At 45.9% G+C, this 11630-nt stretch overlaps 1 protein-coding gene across 1 annotated transcript; it reads right to left on the bottom strand.

The window, feature by feature from the left end:
- Positions 1-1472: 1472 nt before the first annotated feature.
- LOC117212531 lies at positions 1473-1925 on the bottom strand. Its single transcript, XM_033457420.1, has one exon. It carries the CDS (start codon positions 1923-1925, stop codon positions 1473-1475), a length of 453 nt encoding a protein of 150 aa, XP_033313311.1.
- Between the last annotated feature and the right edge of the window lie 9705 nt (positions 1926-11630).

The raw sequence follows: 11630 nt of genomic DNA on the forward strand, positions 1-11630 counted from the left end.
TACCATTATTACGCCATGCGGCTTACCATAGATCATATTCTTATCTGTCGATCGCGGCACTATAATGTCGCAGACGGATCGTCGCGGCTGCCCGGCAAACAAACATTGTAGTGGCAAGCGCATGGTTCATTAAGCAGGGCGACCTCCAGAAACGTCGATTCGTGGCCGTTATTTTACCTCGCGTAAAAGAATGTGGCGTGATCCGAACGTAGTGGGGGTCGCCTTCCATAAAAGACGGAAAAAATCGAAAGGCGAGCAGAACTCTTCGAGAAGCCGAACCGTCAACACATCTCTTATATCGCGCATTACTTATCAAGCAAAACGCAGTTACATTTCTTTTTGTTGTTCTCTTTATGTCTTCCTAGTTGATAATTTGTTAAAATAAACGTTAATTTATTTGTGTTAATTCTGTGGAATTCATTGAACTACCCTTATTATCCTAATCGAAATAAGGGAATCGATCAGTTCGTGGCGTCGATTATTTAATCGTAACGGGAACTTACAACTCTCGTTGACGTGATATCTCGCGATCGCGTCTCTCCGCGAACGATCGAAACAACCATCGTGGTGGATAGATGACTGTGAGCGTGAGAAAAACCTAGCTTGTTTTATTACAGGGCTATTCGGATTTTCCTAATGGGTGCATACCCGCTTTCTCCGTGTTTTAAGTGCGACTAATAAACCCAAGGACCTCTCTAAAAACCGACTGTGTCTCGAGAATATTTTTAAGCTTTAAAAATTCTTCAAGACAAACGGATTGAAGACACATGGCGAAACAATACAGGGAAATGAAAGTTATGGTGGGTCCTTAGGTTTATTGAGGGTCGAAGTGACGTTACGCAGGTCGGTTGTTGTCCGGTCGCCCGGGCTGGCGTGCAGATGGTTTAGGCGGCGTAACATCCTCCCCCCGTAGAGAGGGCACCGATCAAATTCTGGCTGTGGAGTCAGTTGTGTCGTTGGTGACCTCCTTCGCTCCGTGTGGACGTTCGGCCTCGTCTGGATCTGGGTGGATGGGTAAGGGGACCAGTCTTTTGACACCGCGGTCCAGGATGCTTGTTGCCGTCTGCGCGGTAGCGGTCCGGATGATTCCGTCGGCTCCTGAATGGACCTTGATTACGCGGCCCAAAGGCCACTGCATAGAGGGTACGTTATCCTCCCTGAGGATTACTATGGTGCCTTCACGAATGTTATGTTTGCCCTTGTCCCATTTGTTGCGGCGGGTTAGCTCATTTAGGTATTCTCGATACCATCTGCTCCAGAAGTGCTGCTTAATCTGGTGAATGCGCTGCCAACTGGATAGCCGGCTTGATGGAACTGTCCTGAAATCACGCTCCCGTGAACTGGTTAGTGTGTCACCGATCAGAAAATGTCCGGGAGTGAGGACAGGAGGATCTTTCGGATCGGATGAGATGGGAGTCAGTGGGCGTGAATTGAGAATGGCTTCAATTTCGATCACAAGGGTGTTGAGGTGCTCAAAGTTCAGGAGCCGCTTTAACCGCGGCTTCCCATAAGCCGCCAAAATGTGGTGAGTTCGGAGGACTAAAACGCCATTGTATTTGTCGGTCGGCGAGAAAATTCTGTACCCTATCCTGGTGGTCGTCGGACTGCAATAGGGTCCGGAGTTCTTGCAGCTCCCGATTAGCCCCGACGAAATTGGTGCCGTTGTCGGTGAGGATCGTTGCGCAGTATCCTCGCCGCGAGATGAAACGGCGTAGTGCGGCCAAGAAGGCGTCGGTGGTTAGGTCGCTGACTAACTCTACGTGGACCGCCTTTGTCGCCAGACAAACGAATATGGCTGCGTACGTCTTGATTTTACGTTGGTTGCGGTCAATCCTCTCCTTGATGTAGAATGGGCCGCAGTAGTCGATTCCGACGTTCGTGAACGGCCGCGATTTGGTCATACGCGCCTCTGGCAAATCACCCATCAAGTATTCCACTGGTGGAGGGTTGGCTCTGCAGCATCGGACGCACCTTCTGAGAGTGTGTCATACCTGGCTACGGCCGTCGATCGGCCAATAGCGCAGTCTCACCGCGTATAGTGTAGCTTGTGTCCCTGTGTGATGATTGTTCCGGTGCTCTTGCTCTATAATTAGCTCTGTCACCGGGGATTTCGGTAGGATGATCGGGTGTTTTTGGCTGAAGGGTATGGCGGAGTTGGTTAGTCGTCCTCCTACCCGGAGTAGCCCATCTTCGTCGAGGAAGGGGTTTAATGGCTGTAGTTTCCCTCCAACATCCTCGCTTCGATTTTTCTGGAGGATCCGAATTTCAGGCGCGAAATGACTGGATTGTAATATTTTTATTAGTCTGTTGTGCGCTGCAGTCAGTTCGTCTGTGGTGAGATGGGCAGATCGGTGTTGCTTATGTCTCCATCGAAGACACCGGGCGACGATTCTTATTAGTCTTGGCCAAGACGAGTAACGATGGAGGAGTGTGTTGTCGCTAATATTCGTCCTCAGACAGATCGTCTTCTTTCGCTCCGGGAGGTCGACTACCGGTGTCGGGATCCAGACCGGCCAACAGTTTTCGCTTTGCAGGAGCCACCTTGGCCCGTTTTTCCAAATGGACGGACATAGGAATTCCTTGGGCGTCTGGCCTCGGGAGATGAGATCCGCTGGATTATCGTCGGTAGGCACATGACGCCAGTCGGAGGTATTGGTTTTGGTCTCTATCTCAGCGACTCGATTCGCCACAAATGTTTTCAAGGTGTGCGGCGAAGAACTGATCCAATGGAGCACGATGGTGGAGTCAGTCCAGTAAACTATCCGCGATATCTTGGTCGTCAGGGCCTGTCGTATTGACGAAATCAAGGACGTCAAAATAAGTGCCCCGCTTAATTCGAGACGTGGTATGGAGAGCGATTTGAGCGGCGCTACCTTCGACCGCGCCGTGAGGAGTCGAGTCCAAATCTTGTTGTTTCGGTCCGTCGTCCGCACGTAGACGCACGCCCCATATGCCCTTTCGCTAGCGTCACAGAATCCGTGTAGCTCAATTTTCGTTGCGGATTCTATGATGGTCTTCCGAGGGAACCTTACCGCATTTAACAACGGCAATTGGGTGTGGTATTTGATCCATTCTGTGTGTACGTCTGTCGGAAGGGATTCGTCCCAATCTACCTTCAATGTCCAGACTTGTTGCAAAATCATTTTTGCTCGAACGATTACCGGCGCGAGCAATCCTAGTGGATCATAGATTTGTGCGATGACTGAACTGATTGATCGCTTTGTAACTCGGGAAGTGTCACTGATCGTCTTGACCGAATATAGTATGGCATCGTCGGCTGAATCCCAAAAGACGCCGAGTATTTTTGACGTGGATGACTCACCGAGATGTAATTTCTGGTTGGTGTCTTCTTCAGGTAGCCCTCGTAGCAGATCCCGATCGTTTGATGCCCATGTGCGGATATTTAGATCGGCTAGCTTAAGTAATTTCGTGAGATCATTCCTGACTGATAAGGCTTCGTCCTTCGTATCGGCTCCGGTCAACGCATCGTCGACATAGAAGTCTCGCCGTAGGATTTGCGCTGCTCTCGGAAATCAAGGTCCCTCGTCTTCTGCCAACTGTTTGAGACATCGGATGGCCAGATACGGGGCTGCGGATAGACCGAACGTTACGGTGTTGAATCTGTATGTTTCGATCTCTCCGTTGTCGGCACGCCACAGAATCTTCTGATAAGGACGATCTTCTGGACGTAGGATGAATTGACGGTACATTTTCTCGATGTCGCCGTTAAGGACATATTGAAATTACCGGAATCTCAATAGGATGTTTCTCAGGTCTTCTTGTAATTTCGGGCCCGTATGAAGGGCGTCGTTTAGAGACACTCCCGTGGTACTTGATGCTGAGCCGTCGAACACAACCCGGAGCTTGGTGGTGTCGCTCGATTCCTTGATCACGCCGTGATGTGGTAAATAATATCCGTGGTCGGTGGCGTGATCCGTGTTGATCTTCGTCATGTGACCCAAGTCTAAATATTCTTGGATCACAGCACTATACGCGGTTTCATATCGTTTGTCGCGTTGGAATCGACGATGAAGAGAGGCGAGCCTGCTCATTGCAGCGGCCTTCGATGACCCTAGTGAGGAAAGCTTTTCGTTGAATGGTAATGCAACGATGTATCTGCCTTCCTTGGTTCGTCGGACATGGTTTCGGAAATGTTCTTCACATAGTCGTTCAGATTCCGAAAGATGAGTAGTGACCGGTCCCTCGTCGATCTCCCAAAACCGTGCGAGGTCCTCTTGCAGAGCCGTTGTGGTTGCGTGGAACGTATTTATCGCGGTTTGGGACGTTGGACTCCCCCCGATTACCCAGCCGAACCGTGTTTTTTGTAGGCGTAGTTCAGGTTCGCCTGGTTGCGCCAGATTGACCTGCCCGATGCACAGCGACGCAAATGTTGATCCGGTACTAAGTAAGACATCGATCGGGGCTGGGCAATGGAATTGTGGATCGGCTAATTGAATATTTCTGGGTAATCCCAGACTCGAGAGGTCGATGGGCTCGCTTGGTATGAAAGTCGACATGGCCGGGATAGCAAGAAATCTCAATGTTTTCTTATACTTGCCGTCCGTCGACGTGATTGTGGCCGTGGTGTATCGTTTTGCCGTGGTGCTCAAATTGTCGAGGGCTCCGATCTGGATCGCACATCTCCTTTGTTTTATACCGAGGGAATTCGCGAGCTTGTCGGTCATGAAGTTCATGCTCGACCCAGTGTCGAGTAAGGCTCGGGCTCGGATTGGTTGTGCCTGTTTGTTCTAAACCTTGATCTGTGCTGTGGCCAACAGATCATGATGCAGAGGGGTGTGGGGAGATGTGTTTGTTAGTCCGATCCCCCTTGCTGTCGTAGTCTCGGACAGTCAGTTTTGCCCCGGTTGGGACTTGGACGAGGAGGTTGGGGTGGTGTTCTTTATCCGGGCTGAGCGTGACTCATACGAGGCATGCTCTTTCGCACCTCTTGGAGCCGAAGATGTATGTTTCCGTGAAGTGTCGGATGTTCGCCTCGACTTGTGGGACGACCGCGACTTCGATGATCCAGATGGTGATTGTTCGGTGGAGGCTCGCTTGTGTGATGAATGACTACCCGACGACCGACCGCTCGGTGCGCGACTGCCCGACGACCGACCGCTCGATGAGCGACTGTCCGACGACCGACTGCTCGGCGACCAACCGCTTGCCGATCGACCGCTCGACGATCGACCGCCCGAAGATCGACCGCTCGAAGATCGACCGCTCGGCGACCGTGAGTCTACCTGGGTTTGTTCGCGGTGTAGATAAGTATGGTGTCGGTGACCGCAGATACGACACGAACCCGATGTACACTGTGTCGGCGAATGTCCTCTGCCTAAGCAATTTATACACAACGATGCCTTCTTCACGATCTGAAAACGTTTGGTCGATGATTTGGCCTTGAAGATTTTACAGTGTCTGATCTCGTGAGGTCCGTTGCAGGTCGGACACACCACCGTTCTGCTGGTTGTAGCAAGGGTTCGCCCATGCGGTATGGGTGTTCGCTGACTGTGGTGTTTGTGGACTGACCCTTTTGATTCCTTCGCATTAGAGAGGAATTGAGTCCCGTTCGCCGGTGTTTTGAGAAAGTCTATCAGATGCTGATAGGATGGCACCTGTTGGCGGGGCAGTGTGCGTTGCCATTTACGCAGGCTGGACGAGGGCAATTTCGACACGATCAATTCGATAATCGCTATATTTGATGTGACGGGCTCTTTTAGGTGTTCGAGCGCCTTTAGATTTACGCTGATGGTTTCCAACAAATCCTCTAGGGCTTCTGGAGTTTCCTTTCTGATTTCCGGATAGTTCCGTAAATTCCAAAGGCGCATGCAGATTTGGAGGGGGCAACTGAACTTATCCTTCAGTCTGTTAAGCGCGATGGGATAGTTGGCCTCTGTGAGTTCTAATGACTGGATACTCTGTGCGGCCCGTCCAGTTATAGATGAGCGTAGATGCTGGAACTTTTGGACATTCGGCAAACTTTCGTTACGGTCCACTATGGATGAGAACGTGTCGTAGAAATAGGTCCAGTTCTCGAGGGCACCGTCGAATTGGGGCACGCGGACCTCTGGAAAGGTGGTCGGCTCTGATTTCCAGCATGTCTCGTCTGTTTTTGTTGTCGACGGGGTTGTTGCTGACATTTGCTCAAAGAGACCTAGGAACCGCATGTCAAGCTCCCGATGCTCTTGCGATAACGAAGCTACACGCGCACCTTCCCCCTCATCTAACCCATCTAACTCTTCTTGAACCGCGAGTATCCTCCTCCAAAGTTCATCGAACGAGCTGCGGCAAGATGTTACGAAGATTCTGTTTGCCTTCCCAGACGCTTCGTATTCATCGAGTTCGCGCTTTATGGTTGCAAGTCGACCGGCTAGGGCACAATTTTGTCCTCCGTCCACACTCAAAATACTATCTACATGCTATAATTAGGGATACAATTTTATAATACGTTGCCTCACTTTCCATCACTGCTTTCCTACTATCAGTCACTTGAACTGTAATATAAAGCAGTCTTTTATTTCAAATACTATTCTGCATACCATTTATCAGGAACAATACATTTTATTTGTTAATCTAATAAGATGCGAAGTTCCTCATTTGTCCTAATATCAATCAATGGATAAGTGAATTGAAATCTGTGAAAATAATGTAATATCGGAAAATAAGAATAGAAATTTTTTCCCGATTACTTGCAACTTATTAATATTAAATTGAATATACATATATAAATTGGACAGGAAACGATATTTATTTAACGGAAACTAAATGCAATACTCGTATCTATATCAAATAACTTTACAGTTATTTGACCACTCTCGTCACAACGAATCTAACACACACACACTCTCTCTCTCTAACAACTCTATCAATTCTCACAACTCTACTCTTCGACGACTCGATACCTCTAACGACTCTACTCTTCGACGACTCAATTAGCTCTGATTCTAACTACGTGGCTTTAGTCACGAAGGCACTCTTAAATGTAAACGAACCACAGAAACACGACGTACACGGTTTTTCTATATTCAACTGATTTCTAATTCGAATTACTTTACGATATTACAATAAGTATCTAGTAACACGACTTCCGAACCGATGTAATTATTGCAATGATTGTTAAATTTCAAAACAATTTCCTATCCATGTTAAACATATTACGTATATGTGCATGTCTAGTATTTCGATTAGTGGCTCTACTTGCGGTAGTTCGCCATTCTGGATCATCTAGACTCAACAAAGATGCATTCAATTTATCCATGCCTTAAAAAGCTCTGTAGCGGCACAAGAGTTAGAATATGCTTCAAACAATGTTGTTGTTTTGCTTCGGAATATCAAGAGGTATTGTATGGAATTACAAACTCCGGGCAAAACAATGGCGCCGCTACATGTAACCGTAAAACAAGACGAATTTGTATCTTTTGACCTCCTTCTGACGATTATGACTAAACGAACGTGATCGCAAACGATTCAGTATAAACTGTGACTAAACGTCTGTATAGATATCGTTTCGCGACAAGATCTGTTTTCAATACACTAACGAGTACACATATTGGTAGTCTCATTATTCGATCCCCTACAGCTCTTATTATGGAAAATAGAGGCCTGTGACAGTATTCAGCTTGGCCAACTTTGAACAGGGCATATTGATAAGCCAGAGTAACTCACATACAATTTTTTTTTTTTTTACGTGGAGAAATCCTCATGGACACTCCGCTGTTGCAGAAATTGCGTAACAGCGGAGCAGTGTCGAACTCTTACCGACTAAAACTCCACGATGTCCACCCGAAGCGTATGACAGGGATGCTCCAGGATTCCCTTATGAATTAACTTCAGTTGCACCCCCTTCACGCGTTCTCTAGTTCTAGCCAGTCCTATTATTTCCAGACTATTGAATTGGCGCTAGGGTGGGGGGGCATTACACCTAGCGCTGTCTCTCCTTATTGATATTCACCGGAGGCTTGTCTTGTGTGCTTCGACAACTCGCATACAACCTGGTGGTACAAGCTATGAAAACACTTTTCCGGACATGAGAATACACATTAGCCCAGATAACATACAAAAGGTATTAGAGCCCACCAAATAAGATTTGCTGCAATTTGCTGTAGTTCGTCACAATAAGCCTATGAGTATCGCGTGTCAAACGATTTTCGAATTAGTTGATGCTTGGATGTTCAAGATACGGAAGCGCGGAGTGATGAGACGTTTATGTACAACTTGATCATGGTGCAACACATTCGTCAGCCAGAAAACTTCATGCCCGATTTTCCAAAAAGAAAGACATTTCCCCCCTTCTTTATGCCGTACTAATCCTCTCTCGTCGTTCCTTATCTCACACAGAGACAGGCCAAATAATGTTGCCGATGACGGCCAACAGCCTGGGTACATGTACGGGCCTCTTGCCTGCGACAGAATTTCGTTATGTGTAGTGTGCGGGGCAGAAAAGCATTTTTGCCATTACTATTGTTAGAATTTAATCTTGGAATTAGGATTAATATTCTGTGGAAGACACAATGTTTATGTTGAAATAATACAATGTGATATTTATTAATCAATTATTTCGAGAGTTATAAATGTGCTTTCGGGAATGTAGACAGTTGGCTAGATGTTCACAGACTGGCTTAGAGACCCATGGCCCTTGAAAAGGTTTAGAGCCCCACTCTCTATGCAGTAATGAGTGTGACTTGTGTGGGTGGCTGTGTGGCGTCACATGTGGCACAGAACCTTCTAGTAGCTTCTCGACGTGCCCATCTAGAATGTTCCATCCATATCCTCACGCTTCTTCCGGTGTCCGGTTGAAAAAGCTTGCACGTGCTAACTGCCGTGGTGCATCTCACGAACGCACGCTGGTGGGGATGGCGCTGGGCAACGAATGGAAGAATCTGTACGATCAAACACTCTATCCGCATGCGACTGATATCGTTGTATTCCAACACCCTTCCTCAACGATATTAGTCGCTTGATCATTGATTCTGCAAATTGCACTTCTGTAACAGAAAATTCAATTTAGTTGCACTTAAACCTTTCGCTTTTTAGGTGGAATGATGAGGTCCCAAGTCTTGTTATTCTCCAGCGAATCCATTTCCTCATCCATTGCCTTTATCCACAGTTCTGCATCTGGCCTTGATAGTGCCTCCTTTCGATCCTTTGGCTCTTCTAGGCTAACTGTCATGTTTAGTGCTCCCATGTACCTATCAGGAGGTATTCCTTTATTTAGTCTTTTTGATCGCCTTGGCTCTGAACCTTGAATATCTTCGGATTCATCTTTGGGTCCTTTTTCTTCAATACTTTCCTTATTGTTATCTCCTGTTTAATTTGCTGTACCTTCAGTAACGGTCTGTTCTTCAAAAATAATTTTTTCTGTCCCGGGTTCCTTATGAGTTTCAAGAAAGATCACATTACGGCTTATCTTTACTCTATCTGTAGCTGTATCGAGTAGTCTGTATGCCTTTGATTCTTCCGAATATCCGACAAACTTTAATTTTTCTGCTTTTTCGTCTAAGTTTCTTCGACACTCTTGAGGTATATGTGCATATGCCATAGTACCAAAAGGACGAAGATTTTTGACGTCAGGTAGTTTAGAATACCATAATTCATACGGCCTCTTACCTGTGTGTTTTGTGGGTAGGAAATTTTGCAGGTAGTTGACTGTGTGTATTGCCTCACCCCAGTACTTCTTGTCCATGTCGGCGTCAATAAGCATACATTTGGCCATTTCTATTAGAGAGCGATTCTTCCTCTCAGCGACTCCATTTTGCTGCGGTGAGTATCCTGCTGTATATTGAATCTTTATACCTTCACTATGCAAGTAATTCCTCAGGTTGTTGTTGACGTATTCCCTTCCTCGATCTGATCTTATTGCTTTAGGTACCTTATTTAATTGATTTTTCATTGATTGCACAAATTCTTTAATATATTTCGTGGTTTCATGTTTTGTTTCCATCAGATATATTTTTGTGAATCTACTGAAATCATCAATTATGGTTAAAGCATACCGTTTCTTACCTGGAGTTACAGTCTGCATTGGGCCACAAACATCTGTATGTATGAGATCCAGAATGCTACTCGTTCTTGTCGTTGATTCTTTAGGGAAAGGTTTTTTCGTCATTTTCCCTTTTATACAGCACTCGCAAATTTCCCTTATTCCGCAGTCCTCTATCTTTATCCCGGTCGCAAGGCCGTTTTCTAATTGCTCTATCGCGTTTATATTTCTATGCCCGAAACGCTTGTGCCAGGTATGTTCACAGCTTTCGTTGTGTTGCTTTTCTTTCGTTGTACATGCGCTTTCAATGGTCGGCAGTAGATATGAATTGCTTGAGGCTTTAGCGAATATTTCCACTACTCCATCTTTTACAATACGACAACCGTCATTCTCGAAGCTTACTTTATAGCCGTCACCCGTTAGTTTTTTCACAGAGAGTAGGTTTGAGCTTAGCTCAGGTATGTACAACACATTGTCAATATGCATGTTTGTTATCTTACCGTTACTTGGGTGCTTTATGATACCTGATCCTTTGCCCTTTATTTGGAGTGCCCTAACTTCGACTGCTAGTAGTACAAAACCCTTTTCATCTGGATTGAAGTTGCTGAAAAAGTTTCTGTCTGCCGTCATGTGGCTCGTGGCCCCTGAGGCAATAATCCATACATGCGTACATCTTGTATCTTTATCACTCATTCCGAGGCAAAGTTCTTGGGAAATTTTCTCAGATGCTCTATGTTCTGTACTCACGAAAGCTTGCTGTTCTTCATCGGATCTATATTCCATTACCTTATTCACTTTATCCTTCTTTGTTTCCCATTTGGCGTATTTACGGCAATCCTTCTTCATGTGCTCGGGTTTTTCACAAAAGAAACATTTCGTATCATTATTTCTACCATCACTTACTTTCATTACCGTCTCATTTTGGTCTGTTGTCCATCCTGAACCTCTGCGCCGCTTATATTCGTCGATGAGCTTTCCTTTGATGAATTCCATAGTGAGATCTGATTCCGGTCTACTTTCCAGGCTGCTAATTAGGGGACTGTATGACTCTGGTAGACTACGTAGAATCATTGCTACCGATATCTCCTCATCCAAGGGTTTTCCTAATGCTGTTAGCCGATCGAACATGTTCAACATTTCTGTTAAGTGTTCTTCCAAATTTCCGCCTTCAGCTAAGTTCATTCGACATATATCCTTGAGCAGAAATACTTTATTCGATAATGATGCTTTCTGATGATAGTTCTTCAGGGCCTCCCATGCTTGCTTCGCCGATCTTGCGCCCCGAATGTGAATAAGCTGACTATCCTCGACAAGTAACCCTATTGTCGCACGAGCCTGATCGTCTTTATCTAGCCAATTTTGATCCATCTTGTCGGGCGCAGGAGTTGGATCTCTGATCACTGTCCAAACTTTATCTTTAATTAATAACAATTTGAGTTTATCTCTCCACGTCTCGTAATTGCTGCCGTTAAGTCTTTGAATCTCGAAACGTGCACTACCTGCCATTGTTATTTTGCTTTAGTCCGCACTTATACACTTATACACTTATATCTCACTGTAATATTTTATGTTAATTGTTTAATATTAACTTTAGTCACGAACTTATTTCAACACTAGCACATTGGGTCTGGGCCCATGTTAGAATTTAATC

Source organism: Bombus bifarius, unplaced genomic scaffold, assembly GCF_011952205.1.
Source record: "Bombus bifarius isolate JDL3187 unplaced genomic scaffold, Bbif_JDL3187 scf7180000008314_frag, whole genome shotgun sequence".
Classification (NCBI taxonomy): Eukaryota; Metazoa; Arthropoda; class Insecta; order Hymenoptera; family Apidae; genus Bombus; species Bombus bifarius.

Bases quoted from the DNA above. Each gene is read 5' to 3' on its own strand.
- LOC117212531 (XM_033457420.1), bottom strand. From the start codon at position 1,925: ATGGGTGATTTGCCAGAGGCGCGTATGACCAAATCGCGGCCGTTCACG.